General features: G+C 41.9%; 1 protein-coding gene across 1 annotated transcript in view; it reads left to right on the top strand.

The window, feature by feature from the left end:
* Nucleotides 1–27206, top strand: part of MORC1 (MORC family CW-type zinc finger 1) — a 149435-nt gene that overhangs the window by 41682 nt on the left and 80547 nt on the right. Inside the window, exons 9-14 of the mRNA XM_084800473.1 lie at nucleotides 1486–1611; nucleotides 9945–10024; nucleotides 11234–11304; nucleotides 13825–13889; nucleotides 18967–19110; nucleotides 22707–22861. Of these exons, the coding sequence (XP_084656599.1) occupies nucleotides 1486–1611; nucleotides 9945–10024; nucleotides 11234–11304; nucleotides 13825–13889; nucleotides 18967–19110; nucleotides 22707–22861 (641 nt within the window). The remainder of the gene's footprint in view (nucleotides 1–1485; nucleotides 1612–9944; nucleotides 10025–11233; nucleotides 11305–13824; nucleotides 13890–18966; nucleotides 19111–22706; nucleotides 22862–27206) is intronic.

Here is a 27206-nt window from a genome sequence, read left to right as displayed (position 1 = left end):
CATACATAATTTATGTCAGAAAAGTTGAACAATTGAAAGAAATTCCGTATCTTTTATTGAGCTTCAGATGATGTCCGAAGGATTACTGAGGGCTTCACCTTCAGTTGTCCGTGTCCCCTGGAATTCTGCCATTGGACTGAAAGCCTACAGAGCAGATCTCTCAGATGCACCTCATAACTCCACTTCATCATCTCTTTCTCCTTCTGGACCAGGGACAATGGCTCCCTACTCTCTCTTTAACCTTGGAGCCTCTTCTGCACTTTAGAAGCTCAAAATGCCGCCTCTAAAGCCTGGCTCCGTTTGACTGTGTCCCACCTTTCTTGTCTAATTGGAGAATATTTACAGCTCACAAGTGGGCTTTAACAGGCAAGGTCCACTAACAGACACAGCATTCTGCAACGTCCCAGCAGTGTGCCCTTTACCGCAGTAGTTTCCCTCAGGCTGCTGACACTGTTTTTACTCCTGCTTTATTGTCTTCTATTCTTTTCTCTTTCTCTTGTTTCACCCATCATGTGTGTCTCCTCTCAGGTGACCATAAGTACATATTTTAATACTTGTTGTATGTATGGAGTTAAGTTTTATGTGTGCCCTTCAAAGTTCTGAAAGCAAAGGAGACTTTTTACATGTCATTTCTCTGATCACAACAGACTAGTAGAAATTCCTTTTGCATGGGAGGGAGGGAGGAATGGAAGGATACAAGGGATGGGATAGCCATTGAGATGTAATAAGAATAAATTAATAAAATAAAATTTAAAAAAAAAGAAGAAATTCCTTTTGCTCATGTGAGCCTCCAATCTCTGAGTTATGTTTGAACAGGAAGATGACATTGTTTATTTGCTTGATTTTGCTCTTCTTCATCACTTGCAGGGTCAGTTAATGTAAACTATATTTTCTGTAACTGATACATCTTCCTAGAATTGGTTACTTGCCAATAAATTTTATTCCTAATCAAAGCATACGTTATCTATGTTTGCCTTCTGTTTGGAGACTTAATGCAAAGGATGTTGTAAGATTTGCTCATGTTTGGCAGTATTCTATTTAACAAAGTTCCTAAGAGCACACAGTGATATGATTGAGAATGAACCTTAGAGCCTCGTATGTTTGGATATGTAGTGCCCAGTTGGTAGACCTGTTTGCGAAGGAGAAGGAGGAGGTGTGTTCTTGTTGGAGGAGGTGTGTCACTTGAGGGTTTCAAGACCCCAGGCCATTCATGCCCAGGTGGCTTCTCTCTGCTTCCTGTCTGTGGTTTGTTATGTAGGCTCTTAGCTGCCTTCCAGCCGACATGCCTGCTGCTTTCCACCCTGCCACAATGAACCCTGACCCTCTGCAACCCCTTCCTTGGATTAGTTGCTTTGATCATAGTGTTTTATCACAGCAAGAGAAGACTAACGAGACAGAGCTTAGTAGTAGAAGATTTGATTATCTTTTTCTTCTCGGAGAGATTTGTACCCTCTACACTGTGGCCTTTGGCATTCTTTATTTCAGATTTCCAGAGAGACGGTCATTCAGAGCCTACACAGCTATTCTATATTTTGACCCTCGGATGAGAATATTTATTCAAGCCAAAAGAGTTCAAACAAAGCACCTATGCTATTCCCTCTACAAACCCAGGTAACATGCTTCCTTTTGATTCTTTCCTTGGTATTTCTATATATGAAATTGACGTAACTCCTTAAATCGTCAAGGGGAAGGCATTGACTGATGGTAAGAGTTTCACTTTGCTCTTAGGAGAGAATGAGCACTCCAGGGAACATGCTAAGTCTGATAAAGACCCTTAGTAGGAGTTGGTTGTTCACTTTAATACTATACTTGTGATAGTTTCTATATGCAGAGAATGCAATTGGGTATGTTTTCTGTTTACATAGTATGTTTGAAATATTAAGCTCCATGGGGTCTTGTTATGTGTAGTGAGGTCAGGAAGAGCTTATGAGAAAGTGAGTGACTCATAGGATACTTACCACTTAATGGTGACACAAGTGTCTTAGTGTTATAAGTACACTCTATGGCTGATGATACGTTTCTCAGACTACGAGATAGTATCCCTATCATTAAGTAATGCATGACTTACTTACATTTATGCATGATATATATATATATAGAGAGAGAGAGAGAGAAAGAGAGAGAGAGAGAGCAGATGTCTAAAATGCCAGATTTATTTATATTTTATGTATATATTAAACATTTTTAGTTATTTTTATTATTTTATGTCTATGGGTATTTTGCCTGCATGTATGGCTGTATACCACTTGCATGTGGAAGTCAGAAGAGGGCTTTGGGTCCCTGGTACTGGAGATTAGAAACAATTGTGAGCTGCAATGTGGGTGCTGGAAATTGAACCTGAGACCTCTGGAAGAACAGTAAGTGCTCTTAACTGCTGAGCCATTTCTCCAGCCCCTTATTTTATATATTTTAATATGAAAATTAAGCTTAAAATTTTCATATAATAGATTTGGGCTTGCCCAACTTTTCATGTACTTCCAATGGCCTTTTCTTATGTTTGCTGTGTTTCCTCAATGGTCATTAATTTGTACATGAGATTAGCATAAGTTGTGAGTCGGATTGTGCTGGTACAAAGAAGAGAGGAAGGAACGATGTCCACTTAAGGAGCGTACGAGGTACCGAGAGAAGCACTGCTTTATGAAGGCTGAATAGGCACTTCTTACCTATATTATTTTCTACAGTGATTCTTTGTGGTTTTGTTTTGTTTTGTTTTGTTTTGTTTTGTTGTAAACCATCATGATGTTAGAGATCTGGTTTAAAAAACTCAAATCTTCTAGCTCTATTTTTTTTTCCAATCCAAATTTAGTGTCCATTCCCCTATATCACATTAACTTTTGATAAAACACCTTCAGTATCTGTTATGTTACCAGGGTGTCATGAAAAATCAATTGCTGGCCTGGGGCTTGGAAATTCCTTACAGAGATGTCATATTAAAAACACAGATCACTTTGATTCTGTGCCCTCACCAAACAACAATGGATTTCTCACAAGCTTTAATTTTGATTTCTGTTTATACTGAAGATCATCTTTTGAAAGTAAAGTGTGTATAGGCTGAGCCCATGTCAGGCCGTTCATTCCCTAGTAAATATCAAACACAATTTCCTTTCCATCAGTCCGATTCTTGTGGGAGGTTCCCAGGGTCTCCTGGATCAACCAGCTAGTCTTGTCAAATTTTTCTTTTCTTAGTGAGTTTGATTAAGAAAAGTCTTTAAACCATTGGAGAATGGATTTGTTTCTGTGTTCTGGAGAAATTTGAGTAAGCTGGGTTTTATAACGTAAATTAACGTTTGTCAAACAGTTGCTCTTCCCATCCTAGTATGTTTGTAGTCACCTTCCGGAGTTACGTTCTTAGCTGGACACTGCCAGAAGCAGGCATTATGTAAGTGTGTGTGTGTGTGTGTGTGTGTGTGTGTGTGTGTACATGTGTGTCTGTGTGTGTGTACACCTGTGTGTGTACATGTGTGTGTATGTGTGTGTGCGTATGTGTGTGTGTGTGTGTCGGTGTCACGAACTTCTTTCCTTCATGATACTCTCTTCAGTATTTTCAGTAATTACTTGGATAAAAAAGCCAAATGTGAATGCTTCTTCATTTCATAGTTGACCGTGGCCTAGTGGAGCTATATCATATAAGTAGTACCAGAAAAAAGGTATGGAAAGAGTTGAAGTCCATTAAACAAATATGATACAGATAAATGACAGATAAGCCTTTAGATTTGTAAAAATAATCTGTTATCTTAAGTACTTTGGTGTTTTGCCTGTATGCATATCTGCATGAGGGTACCGAGTCCTCTGGAACTGGAGTTACAGACAGTTGTGAGCTGCCATGTGGATGCTGGGAATTGAACCCAGGTCCTTTGGAAGAACTCTTAATCTTAATCTTAGGTAGTACTCTTAATCTCTGAGCTATCTCTTCAGCCCCAGCCTTTAGATTTAAAAAATTCTATTATGGAAACAGGCTCGATGGTGATTTACATGAAAAAGTGTATAGGTCTCTTAATTGACCCAGAATGTTGGTTTTTATCTCCTAGTGTGACACGGGGACCCAGGTGCTAAATATGACTGTGGAACCTAGTTGTAGAGCAAGGCAGTGAAAACATGAATAGCAGCCATGTGATTGGTAGAATTCTGGGAGGCAGGCCTTGGATGGCTGAACAGAAGGCGGCGCTAGCCCAGCAGGGCATGGTTAGGCTGCCTTCACAACAAAGAGACACACACCTGACCTTTCCCCATTGCTGCTTTGTAAGAGGATATTCAGAGAATCAGGTTGAGGGAGCCTTCCCAGCTGCTTTGCCTTCACCTCACCTCTGAGGTGTGGGCAGAGGTTCGCAGAACTTAGAGAAACCCTAGCCACTGGGCTAAGAGGCCTGGCCCAGGGCCCACACACATCCTTTGGCGTCAGAGGCAGGGCTGACAAACTAAGAGGGCTCTCTTCCTTCTCATCCAGGGGATACGTTACTCCAACTGTTTTCCTTTAAGGTTTCATTAGCAGGGAGTTGGGGGCGGGTGGCATGTCAATGCATAAAGAAGTATTAGGGAGGTGGAGGCTTCCATTTCAGGAATGAGGATTTGAACCATTCTTTCAGTTTCTGAGAATGGACAGATTTGCTACATTAAACTTTTAAAAAATAGGGGCACAAAGTTTGCTTAAATTGTCACAAATAGTTCTAAAGGCAAAGTGATAGATCAGGATGCAGATCGCCTGGGCTCAGGCTGTCTCACTCATTGCTGGTCTATTGCTTTAAGTTAAGCCCTAATGCAGGCTTGGCGCCTCTAGTGCCACCTTTACTTTTTTTTTAAAAAAAATACTTGAATAGTTTAATTCACATTCTTTGAAAAACAACTTCCTTGTTTAAACAATATCACCTTAATTTCATTTTGATTTAAAAATGTGATTTGACCTAAAATGAATGATTCAAACTGGACAAAGTATATGATTGGAACTTGAATTTTTCTTAAAGCAAATGATAATTTCAGTATATGGTCACCAATAATTACATGCCTTCAAGCTCAGGTTTCCTGTTCTCTGAGAATAGTAGAGACTAATTTGGACTACACCAAGGTTATGATTTGAATAAGCAATATTCACTGTAAAAGAAAAATCAAGAAAAAAGACTTATTATAACTTCCTTTTAGGTTTTAGAGGTGTTTCTTCTCTGTAGTCAATCTTCTCTCAAAATGGACGTTGAAGTTAGTAATGAAAGCTACAAAGTCGGATCTGAGAGTAAAATGACCATTAAATCATTGTGTTGCAAGAACGCAGGAAGCCGTTTGGCTTTGCTGTTGTTGTGGGTTGCTTGTGTATTGTATTCGAGAAGAAATCTCAGGTCCTTGGGTATTCAAAGTGAACATTCTCCTACTGAGCTGCATATCCCATTCCATCTTAGGTAGGGTTCCGATTGCTATGATAAATCACCATGACCAACAGCAAATTGTTTCATTTATACATCCAGGTAGTCATACATCACTGAGGGAAATCAGGGCAAGAACTCAAACAGAACAGGAATCTGGAGGCAGGAACTGATGCAGAAGCCATGGAGCTGTTACTGGATTGCTCTTCATGGCTTGCTCAGTCTGCTTTCTTGCATCACTCAGGGTTACTAGCCCAGAAGTTGCACTACCTATCATGAGCTGAGCCCTCCCACATCACCCCAAGATATGCCAGGATAAAGATAGAGCAGAGATTGAGGGAATGTCCAACCAATGCCTGGCCCAGCCTAGGACCCACACCATGGAAGAGAGCCAGCCCCTGACAGTATTAATGATACTTTGCTATGCTTGCAGCATAGTTATCCTCTGACCAGCTTCACTCAGCCATGGTTTGAAACAGATGCTGAGACTCACAGCCAAATATTAGGTGAAGCATAGGGAGTCATGTGTAAAATTTGGGGGAAGGGAAAGGGACCTACAGTGACAAGAGCTCCACAAAAAGACCAACTAAGCCAACTAACCAGGGCCCAGAGGAGCTTGTGGAGACTGAAGCTCCAATCAAGGACCATGCATGGACTGGACCTAGACCCTGTACATACATGTAGCAAATGGGCAGCTTAGGCTTCATATGGGTCCTCTAGTAAGGGGAGCAGGGGTTGTTCCTGACATGGACTCTGTTGCCTGCTTTTGACTGCTTCCCCCTGGAGGGACTGCCTTACCAGGCCACAGGGGAAGGGGGCAAACTCAGCCTGGATTTGACTTGATGAGCTGGGGTGGATGGGTAAGGGGGCGCCCTGAGCAATAGGGGAGGGGGATGAGGAAGAAGGAAGGAGGTGGGACTGGGAGGAGAGCAGGGAGGGGGCTGTGACTTGGATGTAAAGTGAATAAATAAATAAAGCTAAAAAAGAAAAAAGAAAAAAAAAAAAAGAAAATATCTCTAGGCCAGCCTGCTTTCCAATCTTCTGGAGGCATTTTCTCACTGAAGTTACCCCCTTTCAGGTGACTACCTTGTGTCAAGGTGTCAAAAAATAAGCAGGCACACAGTCTAAACATTTAGTTTAAAAATAGTTACCTTTTCACGTAGGTCGCCCATCCGATTTTACATGATTTTTCACATTATGAGAAGAAAAACAATTCATTTTCAACCCACAGTATATTTCTTCTCTAAAATGTACACTGGAGGGATTAGGCAGTCATACCATATACTATGAACCAACATTAGTTTAAGTTCTTTAATGTGTTAAATTTTTACTTCTTGTAACAACCCTATGAGGTCAGAACCATTGCTGTCACCCAGCTACACATGGTGAAATGGAAACTGCTGCAAACATGATTGGCTCAAACCTTCCATTACTATGAGGAGTAATGTACCCAGGCAGAAAGACTCTGGGAAGTCCAGTTCACATTCCTTTGTTCATGGAGCTGTTGTGCCTTGTGCAGTTCTGCATCTGTTAAGAAAATGAAAAAGAATCATCAATAAACTACACAGACTCCAGCTGCCAACCATCTAAGTGATGTGTGACCTCTTTGTAATAGCACTCACTGAAGAATTTGCATTAGTGCTTACATTGTTTAAAATTAGGATATAGGGCTGAAGAGTTCTTGCTGTTATTCAACAGGACCTGAGCTCAGCTCCGACCTCCCATGTTTGGAGGCTCACAGCTGCCTGCTACCTCTAACTTCAAGGGATCTGATACCCTCTTTTGGCATCTGCAGGGACCCCCCCCAACACATGACATATACATAGACACACACCAATAAATAAAAACAAAAACAAATCTTTAAGAAATGTTTTAAATTTATATAAACGTATAACGGCATCCCTAGATCAGGCTACAATTTAAAGGCTGCTATCATTAAAGCCTGGGCTGCCAGGCTTCTGTAGGAAGCACGTTAGTAAGTACATAGACACACTTGCATATTTTTTTTTCTTTTAGTCAAAAACTCTCAATAATGATAAAATAGATGTGAGTCTGTCTCAGAAGACATCAGTGGCTCAGTTTGGTCCATGGGCTGTAGTTTGCCTGTGCTGGTGCACACTTACTGCAATGTGTAGACCTATTTTTAAATTAATTAACTAATTCATTCACTTTACATTCCAATTGTAGCCCCCTCCTTCCTCTCTTCCCGGTCCCACCATCTTTCCTTCTTCCCCCTATGCCTCCTCCCCTCCCTCTCAGAAAAGGGGAGCACTCCTCCCCCACTAAACCACCCAGCACATCAGGACTGAGCACATTTTCTTTCACTGAGGCCAGGCAAGGCAGCCATGCCAGAAGGAAGTGATCAAAAGCATGCTACAGAGTCCTTGTCAGAGACAGTCCCTACTCTCCTTACTAGGGAACCCACATGAAGCCTGAGATACCCATCAGGTGCATATGTGCTAGGGCGTAGGCCCAGTCCATGCATGGTCCTTGGTTTGTGCTTCAGTCTCCACAAGCCCCCTTGGGCCCAAGTTAGTTGGCTCTATTGGTCTTTTTGTGGAGTTCCTGTCCCCTTCAAGTACTTCTTTTCTTCCCTACCTCACTCTTCCAGAAGGTTCCTTGTGCTCCACCCAATGTTTGGTTGTGAGTCTTAGCATCTGTTTAGATCCATTGCTGGATGGAGCCTCTCAGAGGACAGCCATGCTAGGCTCCCATCTGCAAGCATAGCAGAGTGTCATTAGAAGTGTCAAAGGTTGGCCTCTCTCCCTTGCTGTGGGTCTCAGGTTGGGCCAGGCATTGTTTGGATATTTCCTCAGTCTCCGATGTATCTTTATCACTGCATGTCTTGTAGGCATGGTAAATTTTGGGACGAAGTTTTTGTGGGTGCATTGGTGTTCCCCTCCTGCCACTGGAAGTCCTGCCAGGCTACAGAGTGGCTGCTTCTGTCTCCATGTCTCCTGCTACTAGGAGTCTCAGCTAGAGAAATCATGAAATTTGCAGGCAAATGGAAGAGGATGTGGGGAGGGCAAAGAGGGTGGGATCAGAGGTGAGAGGGCTGGGAGAGAGTAGGGAAATGTCTGAGACAAGCTGGAGACCCACGACAGGGTGTGCTCCTGGGATACGGGCGTGACTCTAGATGGGTCTGATCTTGTGAAGATCTTAGCGTTTAACCGCAACTACTGTGCATTCAAGAGTGCAGCTGCTGTGTCATGCCCAGAAGTTAGCATGCATGCTGTTTTCCTCCGGCCAGTTTCTTCTTTTCTTACCCTTTTTCTGATTCTTTTTCTGCAGTGTTCCCCAAGTCTTGGAGGTAGTGTTATACATGTGCCACTTATGTCTTGTCATTCAAAGTTATTTATTCTCTGTGCTTTGACAAGTTATGAGTTTCTGCCATCTCTGCTGACCACTGCAGAAAAGCTTCTCTGGCCGAAGAAGACAATAGCATTATTCTGCGAGCATAAACATAGCTATTTAGAAGGCAGTTTGACAGACACGTCATGTCCATTTAGCAAAATGACTGCAGCAGCTTCCCCACTAGGGCCTATGGCTACCCCCAGGCTGTAGGCTTTTGCCCAGGTTTCTGGCTCCAGATGTGACTCTCCTTCCATGGAGCAGTCATTAAGTCCACTTAGTTACTCCCATAACAGACCTGCCACTGTTGTACAAGTTGGCTCATCTTGCATGGCTGTAGTCCATAGCTATGAAACTATCAATGGTAATTTTCCCCAGATACTTGCTGTAGAACATTCTAGCTCAGTGAAGGCTAGCCAGCAGGGAGGAAGCTTCCAGCCCTGTTCCAGCTTGCCTTTTCAATGTCCTGTGACTAAAGCATGTATCATCTTTAGGAATAGGGTCTTAGCAGTTTGTTCTTGTAGGAAACCAACGGCAGGAGCAGTTGCCTCTGTCAATTCCTTGACCAGCAACTCCTGGAAAGGTGCCCTCCCCATCTTTCTCCTGCTTTGTTTTTCCTTTAGTTCATAGATATAGACATACATTTCTTTTTCCTTGATTATTCTAGAGTTTGTTGTCACTAAAACCATGGACCTTAAAAGCAGGATTCTTAACCAATACAGGAGAAAGTAGGGCCTTTTAGTATGGTAAAAAGACTTATTTATTTATTTATTTATTTATTTATTTTATTTTTTTGAGGATTTCAGGCAGAGATAATTGCCTGGGGGCTGAGAGAAGCCATTTACCCAGTGTCAGTGATGATCCAAGTAATTGAGAGGATTATGTATATTAGCCAGAAACTTTGACAATGGAGCAGGTGGGTGATCTTGTATTCCCTTTTTAAGAGTGCTCCTATTTTACACATGTAAGTGAACACATGTAGGAAGAGATTTTATCTCATTCTTGACTTATTGTTTCCTGACTATGAACTTTCCTGAAATTAAATTACCATGTATTAAAAGGCAAGTGGTTTTTTCATAGGTACACAGTCTGCTAATGCACCAGCCAGACAGAACTTCCTCAGTGAGTCTTTCTTTCTTAATGATTGCATATCTCTGGAGTATATAGTCTTACTGAAGAATGTTCTCTTATTAATGCTCTTTAAAATGATAATTTGACCTGATTATGGTCTTTTCTTCTTTCCAGGAAGTACCAGTATACTACATATTCTTTCAAAGGGAAGTTGAAAACTGAAGTTAAAAAGGCAGAAGAGGCAGTGAAGATGGGTATGTGGGTTTCTACAGCCAAATCATTATGGTTCGTCCGCTTAGCGAATGCTAATTGAGCACTTATTCTAAGGAAAACACTGCCCTAGGAATTGTGGGTACTGTCACTCTCAGTCAAAGTAGATCCTATCTCTGGAACTTAAAGTGCACTATATATCTCTGGTTGAAATTGTGATATAATTTAATATCTTTTTCACATTTACCTTCCACTGTGTGTGTGTGTGTGTGTGTGTGTGTGTGTGTGTGTGTGTGTAGATCAGAGAACAACTTGCAGGAGTCAGTTCTTTCCTTCTCTGATGCAGGTTCTGGGGCTCCAAACTCAGGTCAGATAGCTTGATAGCGCGCACCTTTACCTGCTAAGCCATCTCACTGACCTATAGTATCTTAAGTATGACCCTTGTACTAGATAGTTACTGTTGTGATGAAACACCAAAATCAACTTGGGGAGGAAAGAGTTTATTTTATTTATTTTCCATACAACAGGTCATCATCAAAAGCACTGAGGTCAGGAACTCAAGCAGGACAGAAACTGGAGGCAAGAGCTGATGCAAAGGCCATGGAGGGGTGTCAGTTACTGGCTTGCTCCTCGTGGCTCGCTCAGCTTGCTTCTCGTGGCTCGCTCAGCTTGCTTTCTTAGAGAGCCCAGGGCAACGAGCAGGCATGGCATCACCCACAATGGAATGGGCCCTCTCACATCAACCACTAATTTAGAAAATGTCCTACAGGTTTTTCTGCAGCCCGGTTTTCTGGAGGCATTTTCTCAATTGTGGTTCCCCCCTCTTGATGTGCTAGAAACCCTGGGTGCCATGGTAGCTCAGTGTGAAGGTGAACATTGCCTCTATCTGGGGAAGTACATTCTCCTTTCCAACTTGGGTGGTTGGCCAGCGAGCTTTCTAGATCGGCTTGTCTCCACCCTGCAATGTTAGGGTTGCATACACATGCAGCCTTGCCCAGCTTTTTATGTTGATGGTTGAGATTCAAGCTCATCGCCTCAAGCTTGCAAAGAGGGCGCTCTTACCACAGCAACATCTTCCATCTGCCTCAGATAGAAGAGTTAAAATGAGTGAGATCTTTGAGGGTAACAGAGGGTTTGTAGATTGTGGCCTCTGTGCCATCCCCAGTGGTCATGGCCACAGGTGTAGAAAACACAGTTTTAGAATGGCTCGGAAGAATCTCTCTGCATTGTAACTGCTGTGTTTCTCCTCCCAGCTGAACTTGTGTTTAAAGAAGTGCAAGTCAAGGTGAAAGAACCTGACAGAACTTCTTTGTCTTCTGCGAAGGTACGACGTGCAAAAACATCATCTTCAGTGGCGAGTGACACAACTAGCTTTTATTCCTGTGCACAGTTGTCTCCAATTATGTACTTTCTAAACTCTTTTTTTTTTTCATTTTGAGTTTTTAAATAATTTATTCAGATTACATCTGGATTGTTATCCCCTCACTGGTATCTTCCCGTTCCCCTCCCTCCCTCTTTCACCCTATTCCCCTCCTCTAAACCTGAGACAGAAGGTGACCTCCTCCCCCACCATATGACCACAGCCTGGCAGGTCTCAGCCTGGCAGCCTGCTTCCTCTTCCTCTGTGTGCCACTCGTCCTCCGCACCAAGGAGAAGTGGTCAAATAGTGGGCACCAGAGTTCCTGACAGAGAGCAGGGACTTTCTAAGATCTTAAACACAGAGAAGCATAAGAGATAAAGGCGATTGTGGCCCTGGTAAACAGATGAGGTGGGTGCAGAGAGAGGAGGGTAAATCCAGCAAGAAGGGGAAAGGCAGAGGTGGAGCAAAGGTGAGTGGAATCTGGGGTGAATTTGGAGCAGGGTGATAATAGAGTTACAGCCAATTTCTTTAAAAAGAAAGGGAAAGCACAACAGGAAAAAGAAAAAAATAATGAAAAAGATAGCAGGAAAATATCTAGCCAATGAAGCATCCTCAAAAATATCTATTCAAATTATGGCTCTTCGTGGACCCAGATAAACAAGGAGAGCAAGAAGTGGGTTACTAAGCAATCCTTCTCCCCAGTGCTAGGAATCGTAGGCCATAATTATGAATACTAATCACAGTGCTTCCAGCTTACAAAGCTGTTTTCTTATGAGTCGGTTCACACAGTTCATAAACAATCTCTGCAATCCTTGTAATATGCCCACGAGTAAGGCACGTTATAAAGAACTACAATTATTAATTATAGTGTACTGCAGCTAACAGAAAAAGAATATAGCTGCAAGATATGCACTGTAAGTCTGCTTTTACCCAAACCATGGCATAACATGTCCACCATGTGATTCATTAAGCAAGCATCCATTTGCCTGTGTGCAAAGAGACGATCAGGAATCGGGAGAGGAGTCTCTTTCACCTTCTCCTCCGCCTCTGCTGAGGGTTAAATAAGTAAATCTTTTCAGTGATCTGGCCTTAACTCTGAGAGCCAGGGACTAGTCTAATAAAGTCTGTGGTCTATGGGTCACACAAGAGGCATGTGGGCAGAGAGTGGTGTGTGTCAATGCCCCAGGCAAAGCCAAATCATGGCTTTCTCAAGAGGCTTACATTGTTGCTGCCATTTTTAAAGGAAAGAGTAAATCTATCTCATTTTTATTGTTTTTTTTTTTTTTTGTAATTTAAGTTTCTTTATTTTGTTTCTAAGATTGTCAGTGCCCTTTGCCTTCTGTAGATGAGAGCCTAGAGGAAAAGACTCTCCTGGGTCAAGTCAGGGTTTTCCTTCTCATCTCTCTGCTTTTGCTCTGGGCTGAATGTGCCGTTAGGAAGGGTGGGCTTTCTTTGGCCAGCTTGCTTTGTAGCTCTGAAGTGCCCTGGCTGCTTTAATGCAGAGAAGACAGCAAGAAGTGGAATGACCTGAACTTCTGACCTCTTACATGCTTTTAGGAAGCGTAACATAAAAGGGGTTTGTACTTTTCCCCTCCCCCCATTTTTCACTTGAAAGATAGTGAAAGTGGTGTTCCACTGGTGATGCAGCCATCAAGAGATGCCATTGGCAAAGCTCTCTAAATGTCTTTTTACAGAGTTTCTTTTTAGTGTATGTTACATACAGTGAGTCTCATTATAGTATCTGTACACACGTGTAGAATGCATTTAGACCACATTCACCTCTATTACCCTCTCTTGTCCCCCTTTGACTCCCACTGATGTCTTTCTCTTCCTGAGTAGTCCCTACAAAAGTCTGTTCTTATCTCTGAGTACAGTAATAAGGAACTCTTCCTTTTCAGCCTAATTAGAGGGGATGGGAACATAGTAGAGATAAAGGAGGGACTGAGCTAATACATCAGATTAAAAGAAAGACAGGGTGGGGGCTGTAGAGCACTCTGAGAAGAAAAAGCCCGAGGAACCTATAAATGGAACATCTGGGAAGTATTAGTCTAGAATTTGATAAGAAGGAGACACACTGAGAGAGATACTAACAAAAGTTATTATTCCATTTTCTGCCTGAAATATGCCTCAGTGACGGCAAAACTCGGGATTCCTGTTCCCTCAGACAAAAGTCAGAGCCGATATGCATCGAATAACTCACTCAAGTTTTCATGTAGTTTGTGTCAAGTCCCTTCTACCATATAGGGAATAAAATGAAGGCCTCTTAGAATGTACAAGAACAGAATTTTAGGTTTGGGCTTAGGATATATTCTGGAAACACTGGAATGTAACTCATCACTGTGTGCCTCTTGGGTTTCTACCATGTGAACTGCATGACAAGCTGAGCTGTCATTGCTGTTCCAGAACCTTCTGATAACAGGGTATCAGCTCAGCTGGCATCCATTCAACATCTCTGTTTCCTCTTAACCAAATATTCTTCTCCAGGATGTATTACAGAAAGCTCTGGAAGACCTGGAGACAAAGCATAAGAACCTTCGCCAGAAACAGAGGTAAGGCCTAAGGGCCCCAGTGCTGGGTCAAGTTCTTACTCCTAAGTGGGCAGATTTGGTAGTTATTCTGACAATTTCTCTTTATTAGCACGTGGTGTAATGTGATAGTAAATCTTAGTGTGATGAGGCTTCTCCAACCAAGACACACATTACTTCACCTGAGGAAGTTATCTCTCTACCCTCAGCAGAAGATGTACCCTCCAACCCTTGAAACATTGCCTTTTATACCTTTAACAATGGAAATTAATTCTTCATTGTCTTCTAATTTTAGCAGTGACTTTCTTTAAGGGAGATGTCAGTCAAGACAATACTGATGTCCTCTGGAGCCCATTAATAGTAACTTATAGACCTGTGCAGGCTGGTCAGGCTCCCGAGAGGGAGATAGAAAGTGTGTGGTCCATGAGGAGGTGTGCTACTCTCCTCAAGAGCTTATGAGTTTACTGATTCATTCAAGTAGAAGTCTGGGGAATATGGGTGGGAATGGAATGTTAAGGGGGAGGGGCATAATGGTGGGAGATAGAAGACTGAATGGAGATTCTAGGTTTAACATGGAAGCTTTCGCAGTTAAAAAAAAAAGGTATCAAAAGTTTCAATAGTTGGCTGAAGCATTTGTCACAAGATGGCCTACTGAAAAGGAGCTGGAGATGCTTGATGTCCCTTGGCTTAGTGTTGATGAAGGGATTTTAAGGCTTGGGAAATTTTCAATGCTACAGTGCATACATTGTATAAAACCCAACCCTCCACTATGGGAAAGCCCAGAGCCAATCCCGTCACTAATCCTATAAGATGCAAGATGGTGAGAGCAGCCCCAGCATGGTTGAAGAGCTTGGTTGTTGCCCTTTGCTTGTGCCAGAGACCTTAGGTTTGGAGATGCTGCTGCTCAGCTGATGGATTGAAACAGTGGTCTTGATTGGGCCCTGGAGTAGCAGGGGTCATGTGGCAGCACTGAATCACCAGAGGCAAGGTGACCACAGTGGTCATAATGGGCAGCCTGGGCAAAGAAATGTCCATAATGGCCTGTTCCATAATGGTCAGCACAGGGGGAGTTAGTTTTACGGTGCCATGACTTGTATGAACCTTTGATTCGGGCTAATCAATCATGGTATTTCCATGCATGAGATAGATAAAAAGCCTACTGCAGTTCTCTTTCATCTGTATAAGCCGAAAAATTCTCAAATGAAAGAAAGTCTCCAGTAGATTGTGGCAAAGGGGAATCTTGGCACGTGAGCCAGTTTCCAGACTTGAGCCAGTTTGCAGACCTGGTATACTTTGGTTCGCTTGAGGAAGGGCCTTTCTGAAATACCTAAGAGTTATTCTGTTAGCCTTTCTCTAGCCCTTCCCCAGAGGGACCTACCACCTTTTACGAGGATAATAGTGCACTGAGGGAAAGGAAATGATCAGATTTTTCCAGATCTGTTGGATATTGGTTCCAAATTAACACTGATTCTGGGAGATCCCAAGAAACATTACGGCCCTCAAGTTAAATGTGGGGCTTACAGCTGTCAGGTGTTACCGGCGGTTTTGGCTGAAGCTGACTCACAGTGGGTCCAGTGAGTTTCTGAATTCATCCTGTGGTTATTTCCCCAGTCACAGACTGTGATAATTGGGATAGAAAGATTCCAATGTTATTTCCATGAGTGAGGGCCGTTATGCTTGGAAAGGTTAAATGAAGCCTTTAGAGTTACCTCTGCCAAGGAAAATACTTGAATCAAAAGCTCTCACATTCCTGGATGGACTACAGAAATTAGTGTCACCATTAAATATTTAAAAGCATCTCATTTACTCTTTTGTCTGGCCAGTGCGTAAGACAGATGGATTTTGGAGAAGGACAGTTGACTGTTGAGAACTCAGTCAATTAAAAACTCTGATTGCAGCTCCTGGACTAGATGTGGTGTTCTTACCTGAGCAGATTAACACATCTTGTGGTACCTGGTATGCAGCTGTTGATCCAGCAAATGCCTTCTTTCCTGGTACCTGTCCATGAGGACCACCTGAGGCAGTTGGCGAGGCCAGCAGTGTACCTTACAGTTTTACCTCAAGATTTATTAACTCTCCACCCTTGAATCACAACTTAGCTGGAAGGGATCATGATCATTTGTCTCTTCCACAAAGGATCACATTGAGTCCAGGCATATTGATGACATTACGCTGACTGGACCATGTGTCACCAAAGTGGTAGCAGCCACCTTGAATGTGGCGGCAATACATACATGTGCACATCAGCAGGTGGGAAATGAATTCAACCAAAATTTAAGGGGCCTTCTACCTTAATGAAATTCTTAGGAGTCTAGTGTTGTGGAGAATGTGGAGATATCCCTTCTATTTCATGGACCCCTCCCACTACCAAGAAAGAAGCACACGATTTAGTGGGCCTGTTTGATCCTGGAGACAGCCCATTTTTCACGTGTGTGTGTGTGTACTCTGGCCCATACACCAAGTGATGTGGAAAGCTGCTAGCTTTGAGGGTCCCTGGAAAAGGAGAAGGATCTTCAACAGGTCTAGGCTGCTGTGCAGATGCCCTATGACCATATGATCCAGCAGACATCATAGTACATGAGCTGTCACTGATATTGTTATGCTGTTTGGAGCATTTGACAAACCCCTATAGGTGAATCCCAGAGGAAACCTTCGGGATTTTGGAGTAAGGCTCTACCATCATCTGTAGACACTTTCATTTTTGAGAGACAGCTCTTGGCCTGCTATTGGGCCTTAGCAGAAATTGAAAGTTTGACACTGGGTCACCAAGTTACCATGTGCCCTGAGCAGCCCATCACAAACTGAGTCTGATCTGACCCACCATGTCATGAAATAGGACTCTCTCATCAGCAATCCATTATCAAATGGAAATGGTGTATATTTGATCCAGACAGAGCAGGTCCCTGAAGGCACAAACAGGTTACATGAAGAAGTTTCCCAAATGCCTATGGTTCCTACTCCTGTTACAGTGCCATCTGCTGCCAAGCATGAACCTATAGCCTCATGGGGCATGCCCTATGATCTGTTTATTGAGGAAGAGAAGACTAAGGCTTGTATTACTGCTGTTTCTGCGTATTATGCAGGCACCACCCAGAAGTGGATAGCTGCAGCATCACACCCCTTTTCTGGGACAGCTCTGAAAGACACTGGTGAGGGGAAGTCTTCCCAGTGGGCAGAACTTTGGGCAGTGTGCCTGCTCATACATTTTGTTTGGAAGGATAAATGGTCAGATGTGCAATTGTTCATTGATTCATGTCAGTGGATTGGGTGGATGGTCAGTGACTTGAACAGAACATGATTGGAAAATTGATGAGAGACATCTGGGGAAGAAGTATATGGATAGATCTCTGCAAATAAGTAAAGGATGTGAAGATATTGCATCACATGTAAATGCTCATCAAAAGGTGATGTCAGCAGAGGAGAAGTGCAGCAGTTAAATAGATACAATAACCCGGGCTGGAGAGATGGCGCAGAGGTTAAGAGCACTGTTTGCTCTTCCAAAGGTCCCAAGTTCAATTCCCAGCAACCACATGGTGGCTCACAACCATCTAATGAGATCTGATGCCCTCTTCTGGTGTACAAAATAAATAAATAATTAAAAAAAAGATACAATAACCCATTCTCTGGACAGTCAGCCTCTGTTCCCAGCCATCGCTGTCATTAACCAATGAGCCATTGAAGATAGTGGCCCTGGTGGCACAGATGGGGGTTATGCATGAGCACAACAGCATGGACTCCATTCACCAAGACTGACCTGGCCTCAGCTGCTGCCAAGTGACAGATCTGCCAAAAGCAGAGATAAGCACTGAGCCTCAGATATGTCACCATTCCCAGGGTGACCAGACAGTGAGATGGTGGCAGGTTGACACTGAAGCACTTCTTCCAAAGAGTAATACTTTGTCTTTATAAAGTACTTATTCTTATTATGGCTTTGCCTTTCCAGAGCATTTTGCTTCTGCCAAAACCACCATCCATGGACTTACAGAATGCCTTATCCATAGTCATGGTATTCCACACCGTGTTATTCTGACCAAGGAACTCACTTCACAGAGAGGTGCAACAGGGAGCTTACCATCTGGAATACATCTGGTCTTACCATGTTTCCCATCATCCTGAAATGTCTGTAGAAAGATGAAGTGGACTTCTTGGAGACACAGTTTCAGTGCCAATTAGGTGGAACAGCCTGGAAGGCTGGACCAGAGTTCTCCAGAAAGCATATATATCAGGATCCAATATATGGTATAGTTTCTCCCATAGCCAGGAGCCACAGGTCTAGGAGTCAAGGGATGGAAAAGAGAATCATTCTACTCACTAGCACCCCTAGTGGTCCACTTGTGATGGCTGTTCTTGGTTGTCAACTTGATTATACCTAAAGTTAAGTAAAACTCAAGCACCTGGGTAAACCTGTGAGGGAATTTTTCTTAATTAAATCATTTGAATTAGAAGATCCACTTTTAATCCAGATCTTCTGTGACTGGGAAGATCCACCTTTATTCTGGGCCACACCTTCTGCTGGTGGCCTATATAAAAAAAAAAACATGGAAGAAGAAATCTCTCGTTCTTTGCTGCCTTCCTCTCATTCTTGCTGGCAACTCCATTCTTTCACTTACATTACAGCCCACTTTTTTGGGGTGTGGATTCTGATATACACTGAAGACCAGCTGAGACTTCCAGCTTTATGAACTGAACACCTACTGGATTTTTGGACCTTCCTTTGGTGGACAGCCATTGTTAGAGTAGCTGGACCACAGCCTGGAAGTCATTTCTAATCATCCTGTCAGTTCTGTTACTCCAGAGAATCCTGACTACTCTACAGCTGTCACACAGTTGTTAGACCAGTGGATACAGAGATTTTTCTGGTCCTTTTAGATTTAAGTGAGCAGATTTGTGTTTGAGTGAATGCTTGTGCATGACCTGTGTCGTAATTTGCATATACGAAATACTTGCCTATACACAGGTGTCAGCTGTTTTGCAAATGTCTGGTATGTTATGGGTCATCCTTTTGATATTTATCTTCTGCATCTATTTATTAGAAATATTATAAATTTTATGTTTTCCTTAATTGAGCACTTTTAAACAGCCTTTCTAAATACAATTTTAGGGCACTAAGGAAAGCAAAAACACTCTTCCTTATCTTTGGAGTGCACGTAGAAGACCAAAGCCAATCTGGAATGTTCATTTATAGTAACAACCGGTTGATCAAAATGTACGAGAAGGTTGGACCCCAGCTGAAAATGAAGTCCTTGTAAGTAAGCTTGTTCCTTAATTCAAATGCAGGGTGGGGAGGCCAAAGTCCATCTCTGTGTGCGGAGCTAGATGAGTGATTCATCATGATGCCAGGTGGTGCCCCAGTCTCTGCTCATCTTCCTCTCACCATGCAGGAATTAATCTGCCTAATTTGTAATACCATGAAACTGTGTGCTCGTTCTCAGAAGAAAATCACATTTGGCATAATATTGTTTCCAATGCATTTTCTTATGCCTTTCCATCCCCTATGCCCTCTTTTTAGGTTTCTAATATTTTACCAATTAAAAAAAATACAAATTAAAGAAGTGTTAGCAGAGAAAAGAAAATCCAAACTCCTGTCTTGTAAGGAAACATGTTATGGATTTCTAAGCTCTTAACTTGCATGGATATATATTAGTTAACATTTCCAGACTGTTTAGAATCTAGAAAAAAAAATGTATTCTGGTGCCAGAGTTCCACAAATTGCTTTGACAGCTATGTGAAATCTTACAAAGACATCTTAGAGGAATGGGGAGATGGTCCAGGTATTAAAGACTATTCTCATAACCAAAAAGACAAAAGGCAGAGAGACATCGTAAAAAAGGACAAAGTCAGATAAAATGTGTGAGAGTGGTGGAATGAGTCAGGAGGGCTTTGGCTTTATTGCTGCCTTGTGCTCAGAGAACCAGCTCACCACTCATTGCTTAGCCAAACAGCAGGCGTGTTGCAGTATCACGTGCTAATCTCTATGTCCAGAAAGGTCAGGGGCACCTATCTTACTTTCTTTTTTTCATATTAAGTTTGTTTATTTTTAAACTTACTCACTTTGCATCCTGATTGTAACCCCCTCCCTCATATCCTCCTGATTCCACATTCCTTCCCTCTTCCCTTAGTCCTCAGAAAGAGGGAGCCCTCCTCCCCTGTTCACACAACTCTTGGTGATATGATTTGTGTTTTTTTGGTGGTTTTTTTTTTTTTGGCAGTTACACATACTGGATATTAATTCCCTGTCTGATGCATAAGTGGTAAATGCTGCTTCCACTGTGTGGGCTGTCTTTTTATCCTCTGCTGTGTTGCCTTTGCTGTGCAGAAGCTTTTTAATTCCATAATCCCATTTGTCAGTTCTTGGGGTTATTTCCCATGATATAGAAATTCCAAACAGAAAATCATGTTTCCCTCCAGCATTGCAGCATTTCAGGTGTTACATTATGGCGTTGGATACATTTTTAATTAATTTTGGGGTCACTGTGGGAGATATGGATCTAGTTTCACTCTTTTCAGTGTGAAATCCCAATTTTCTGAGCACTAGTCTTTTCTGCAATAGAGATTCTTAACAGGTTTGGTTTTTTGTTTTGTTTTGGGTTTGGTTTTGATTTGATTTTTTCTTTTCTTTTGTTTGTTTCTTAAGGCGGAGTTTCTCTGTGTAGTCCTGGCTGTCCTGAACTTGGTAGACCAGGCTTGCCTTGAATTCACAGAGATCTGCTTGCCTCTGCTTCCTGAGTGCTGGGATTACAGGCCTGAGCCACCACACCCAGCTTTCACAGCTCTGTAATAAGTTAGATGGCTGTGATTGTGTGAGCTGGTTTCAGCTGTTTTAAAGTATAACTCTATAATACCTCCAGTCTTGTGAGCCTCTTATACTATTTTTCCTGCTAAGGATTGTTTGAGTTATTAGACGTGGGGTATTTGTGCTTCCATATGAGTTTTATGATTTTTTTTTCTAGTTTGGGGATATGTTGTTGGAACTTTGATGGGGATTGCATTGAATTTGCATATTTGGTAATATATATGTTTTAACAATATTAATTATCTTTATCCACAGCCATGGGAGATTTCTCCCAAGTGTCTTTCTTTACTGTCACAAAGACTTCATTGTAGAACTCTTTTATTTCCTGGGTTCAGTTTATACTAGTTTTTTGTTTGTTTGTTTTTTGATACTGTAAATGGGATCACCTCTGTTATTGGTATTTTAAAAAGCTATAAGCCATTATCATATATAATTAATATGTGCCAATAAAATATTAAAAGATAAAAAGATACAAACATAGCTGCTGTCTTCTTGTGCAGTGGATTTGAATTTTGGTGTATTGCTGAAAGGAGTTACAAGAACTAAAATTTTTTCATGGAACCTTTAGGGTCTCTGGAGCACAGGATCTGCAAGTAGAGATAGCTATGCTTTCCCTTTATTATTTGTAGAGTAATTTTTTTGTTTTGTTTTTTGATACAGAGTTTCTCTGTGTAGCCTTGGCTGTCCCAGAACTCACTCTGTAGATCAGGCTGGCCTCAAACTCATAGAGATCTACTTGCCTCTTTCTCCCAAGTGTGGGGATTAAGGGCATACGCCATGACCACCGGGCTATAGTAGTATTTTTTAAAAACTCAAATTAGTTAGCTTTTTTGTTGTTGTTGTTGCTGAAAGTCTTATAGCAACTGGTATTGAACCTCCTGTCTTTAGACCTTCAAACTATCGGCCTTGGCATGCTGTTCAGGAATGAGTGTTGAAGCCCCTTCCTCAATTACCTAATTACAGTTGCTGTCACACCCACCTGTCACTTTTCACATGATTTAGCACCGACTTCATTTTCCTAAAGCCACTTATCACCACGTGAAATGATCTTGTACATTCATCTGCTCACTAATGCCATGCGTGTCATTCTCCCGTGAATGAGAACGAGGGACCTTCCTTGTCTTTCTCATTCTTGTCTAAGTTCCTAGTTCCTGGATCCGGTCCAGGGACTAATAGTGGCTGACTGACTGTGGGAGTGGGTACATGGATAAGTGAATACAGCAATGTCCTGTGAGAAGGACGGTGAACCAAACAAGGAACGCACATCAGGCCCTCTGCTTGAGACACAGTTTTAGACTCACAGAATGAGTAATGGCGGAATGAAGGAGGAAAGAGTAGAAGAAGTTGTGAAGTACTAAGCCAGCAGACGCCTCAGTTTGGAAAAGTGTGATACATGCTATGGCAAGAGCAGTGGGGAAACCAACGCAGGAGGCTTTCTCCCTCAAATCTGGTAATTCCAAGCATCAGAATATCCCAGTTGTGGATGTATATCCTGTGCCCCTAGAAGAGCATGGGGATAAAACCAACCAACCAACCAACCACCAATGAAAAACCCATTGTACATCAGGCTAACAGTCAGATAGACACCCGCTGTCACCCTATGGGCTTGCTATATTCTCTTAGTAGAACTGAGTGATCTTCCCAAGAACCACTGCAACCGTGAGTCATGTAGCCTGACAGATGAAACAGGGACAAAGAAAGTAGTTCTTTTTGTTCAGTGTCAGACTTAAAGGATCAGGCCAGGTCATGGCATGAAGATACTGGTGTTGTGGTTGTTTTTTTTTTTTTCTTTTTTTCTAAATGTTTGTTCCTTTCTATCAACCTGGACCGCCCCCCCCCCACACCTAAATAACATGTTTGGAAAGAGTATTGTTAACAACTAAATGACATACTGAAACTCTCCAGAAATCACTGTCGATAATGAAATGTCCTTAAGTTAGCTTAATTAATTTGTGGAAGATTTGATTGCAAGTGACCAGTGCATCTTTACCGTTTCTTTTTCTTTAGCCAGGTTTTTACAAAGTTCATACGTGTGCTTACCCCCTCAGACTTGGTGCAGGTGTGATTGGAATTGTGAACATACCCTTGGAGATCATGGAACCATCCCATAATAAGCAAGAATTCCTCAATGTCCAAGAATACAATCATCTACTAAAAGTCATGGGACAGTACTTGGTCCAGTACTGTAAGGACACTGGGATCAGTGAGTATTCCGTGGTCATAGTAAGAGTTAAGAGGGCTCAAATGTGTGATTTCATTTAAGCTGAAAAGATTATATTGATTCAAGTAACCGGTAACCCAAAGCTATGAAGAAGGGCTTCTGCTTTGAAAACATAAGAGGAGGATGGGGGAGAGTGGGGCTCAGTGATAGAACCCTTGGCTAGCTGTGGATTTCATCCTCAGTGGTGCAAAAAGCAAAGCAAACAGACATGACAAGGGGGCCAGTTTCAGAATCCTCCCAAGAATATCGTATGAAAAGCAAAGCATCAGGTGGTCATCATGGGACACACCTTAAGAGGCACAGGCAGGTGGATCTCTTTGAACCCTAGTGCAACGTAGGCTACATAGGAGTTGCTGACCACCCAGAGCTACATAGTGAGACCTCCCACCAACACACACACACACACACACACACACACACACACACACACACACACACACACACCATCAGATAGAAATCTCTAGAAGGGGCAGTCACAGAGCAGCGTGCTGTGGTAGATGGTTGTGGCAGAGGGAGGCAGAAGTTTGCTCCCAAGAGAGCGAGAAACCCTCAGAGGGTCCCTGAAACTCCATTGTCTGGAGCACATACTCCCACATGGACCTGAGAATCCCTTGCCATCTCATTCCAAGAAATAATACGTATCAACCTGTAGAATCAACGTTGTTGACAATACTAACATTGGAAGCATTTCAATTAAAAATAAATGTTTCTAAACATAAAAGGTAAAGAGCAATTATCTGGAAAATGTGACCTGTGCCACCTCACCTCCTGGAGATATTTGAACAATGACTTACTGTCCTGTGTGTTAATTACACGAATGCTTTTTAAATTAGGCAGACATAGGACTTTGTTAGGAAAAGGAAACATACAAGCTACTTTGAATCTGTTCAGTGATTGGGTCGAAGTATGGATAATTCAGGTGTATCAAAAATAACCTTCTACCCTTGGGACAGCTTAAGACGTTACTATTGCTCAACTCGAAGTAGCAATTTTAGAGCGTTTTCTTGTGTACTCACTACAGTTGCACCTGAGAATTCCTCACCAGTGACACAGAGGGAAGGATGCAGGAATCCACAGGGCAAAAGAACAGACAAGTGCTCTACCAAGGGTGTGCTTAGTCTCATAGTCTGTGTTGTGGCCTATGGACCAGCATCTATCTATCATCTATCTATCATCTATCTATCTATCTATCTATCTATCTATCTATCTATCTATCTATCATCTGTCTGTCTATCTATCTATCTGTATATCTATCTCTCTATCATCTGTCTATCTCTCTATCTCTCTATCATCTGTCTGTCTATCTATCTGTCTATCTATCTATCTATCTATCTATCATCTGTCTATCTGTCTATCTATCTATTTATCTATCTATCATCTGTCTATCTGTCTATCTATCTATCTATCTATCTATCTATCATCTGTCTGTCTATCTATCATCTGTCTGTCTATCTATCTATCTATCTCTCTATCATCTATCTATCTATCTATCTATCTACCATCTGTCTATCTATCTATCTGTCTATCTATCTATCTATCATCTGTCTGTCTGTCTATCTATCTGTCTATCTATCTATCTATCATCTATCTATCTATCATCTGTCTATCTATCTATCATCTGTATCTATCTGTCTATCTATCTGTCTGTCTATCTATCTATCTATCTATCTATCTATCTATCTATCTATCTATCTATCTTTACCCCCTCAGAGACATATCTGAAGGAGGCCCAGGAATGACTATACTCATTGGCAGGATCTACTTAAGCTGTAGAACACATAGAAGGATATACATACCAACATAGCCATAAACAGCGAAACAGAAGCCAAGCATCTGCTCCTTGACTCTTAAGTACTAGGCCCATATGGAATGGGAGCAGCGAGCCCTTGAAACTGTGAGGCTTTTGTTGTCTTTGTAGCCTCTCAGTAATGCAGACCTTCACCTCCTAGCCTTGTAGTAAGGAGTGAAGTTCCCAGAAAGAGCTAGCATACATTTAAAGGTCTTAGAGATATCTCCAGCATACTCGGGGTGCCCTCATTCTGTTGTATGCTGAGCTCCCTCCACATTTTGGCCTGGTGTGTGGGTTCACTCAGCAGTCCTGGCCTCCTGTCTCAATATTACTTATCACCTTCTCTCATCAACTCTATTATTCCCCATCCCTGTCATCTGCACCCCCCTCACTGTCTTTCAAAATCCTCTCAAGTGATACAATATGTTTCAAAATAAATAATTTATCTGTTTCTGTTTCAGTTAACATTAGTAACTTTTTTCAAATTTTGTGACTGGCTATGAATTGATTTTGGGATGAGGATATTTTTATTTAAAATTTTTTTTTTTACCCCTGGAAGGATGACAGAATAAGAGCAGTGTAGCAAAACACAGATAGTGGTTCATAGATTACACAGTTCTCTAAATTTCACTGCCAACTGGAATTCAGTCATCGAGGTCTGGCCCGATGACGGTTTTAGTAACTTATGCGAACATTGACCTTCACCAGAATAGCAAAAGTTACGTAATGGTTGACTAATAACTCTTAAAGCCAGTACGCCAGGGCACATAGTTTTAATGAAAAGTATTTGAGAGGGCTTTTTTGCCTTATAAATAAAAGATGCAATCTTTGTATTTGCTGTAAATCTGATCTGTTCCTATAGAAAATTGGACCCTTGTAAAAAAAAAATTGAATCAGCAGAAAGAGAAATGCCAAAGGAAGGACTCTTTGTCATTTACCAAATCTGCATTTGCTTTTGGCACAGTGGCTTGTGAGGATCTCAGAAATAGTTTTCTCTGAGGCTGACCTCACCTCACTGTTAGACACTGCTTCCCGAAGTTTTCTGTAGCCTAGCAATGCTATTGCTAGTCATCAGCAGTGAGGAGTACAGAGGGACAAAGTAGAATTCATGGTGTGAAGCATCAAATGGCATTTGAGGTTGAATGCAATCTCTTATGGAGAAATGTGTTACTAGCTGTCTGAAGTGGGTCATAATTGAATTGATTGCTAAAATACAATGTAGGATGTAATAAACATAATATTTCCCAAAAAGGTTTAATAAGTTCTTAGTTAACAAAGAACCCAAAAAACACAGGCCAGTCGCATTCGCATTCATCCCCTCCAGCTCAGTGTTGCTTAGCCCTGGGACATGGCCTCCACAGAAGCAAAGATGCTTCCTTCTTCAGGACACCTCTGAATCTCAGTAGCACAAAAAGGTCTTTATATATACATCAAGATGATAAATATATATATACATTACACACACACACACACACACACACACACACACACACACATTTCTCATGGTTACTTTGATTCAACCAGCTATGGTAGGGGTGAGTGTTCGAGAGCTGACCAACCAAATATGATCCACCCTGTGTAGCAACGTTTAATCCTGTAGATTGCTGTGGCTTGAAGGTTGTGTCTACCCCACATTAGTAAGTTGAAACCCTAACTCCCCAATATGATGGTATCAGGAGGAGGGCTCTTTGGTAAATGGTTAGTTCATGAGAGCAGAGGACCCATGATAAAGTGCAAGTGAGAGTATAGAGAGAAGACGCCATTGCTGATCTAGGTAATGAGCCCACAGCTACAAGTCTGCCAGTGCATTTTTCTTGGATGTGAAGCCATGTGAGGAGCAAATTTTCACTGCTTATAAGTCAACCCAATTTATACAACCCAATTGGACCAAAGAGGTAACTTCCTCTAACAAGCAGAAACAGTGGTTGCCTAATGGAGAAGAAGGAAAGAGGAAGCCACAGCCTGTGTCTGGCAAGCTCCCGTCTTTGGGCTAGAGAAGGATGCTTCCCTGAGGAAGTGGCTATTTCTAAAGGACAGAGGGAGTGGACAGGCCACATTGCCTCTTTCCACAAGGGTCATAGGTGATAGGCTTACAGTCTTTCCACTCGTCAGCCCTTAAGGTCTTTGAAGGTAAGTCATTTCTCTCTTCTGCCATGTTTTACCTTGACAAACAGCTCCAAATTAAAGGATAGGATTCAATATTTTTTCCATTCTGGCATCTATACATTCAAGTTTCTTCAGAAAGCATAGATAGCCTTGACTGAAATTGGATCATCTTTCTTTGGAGTGGTTGAGTAGTATTTTCAGTGTAGCTCAATGATACATTACCTCTTTGTTAGCACATTTTTGACCCTCAGTACACTTTTGCTAACTCAAAATTTCAGCCAAAAATTTAATGTGAGTTCATGGAAAGGCAGACTTATCTGTACTTTCATCTTTCTGAAAGTAAGCATTTTTAGTCATTTGTATAATTACCCTCTTTAAATTTTATTTGTTCATTCCAGTTGTCAGGGTTTTATCTATTGCTGACTTACAGCT

Source organism: Acomys minous, assembly GCF_964271855.1.
Source record: "Acomys minous genome assembly, chromosome: 11".
Lineage (NCBI taxonomy): Eukaryota > Metazoa > Chordata > Mammalia > Rodentia > Muridae > Acomys > Acomys minous.
This window is presented reverse-complemented; position numbering and strand designations above follow the sequence as displayed.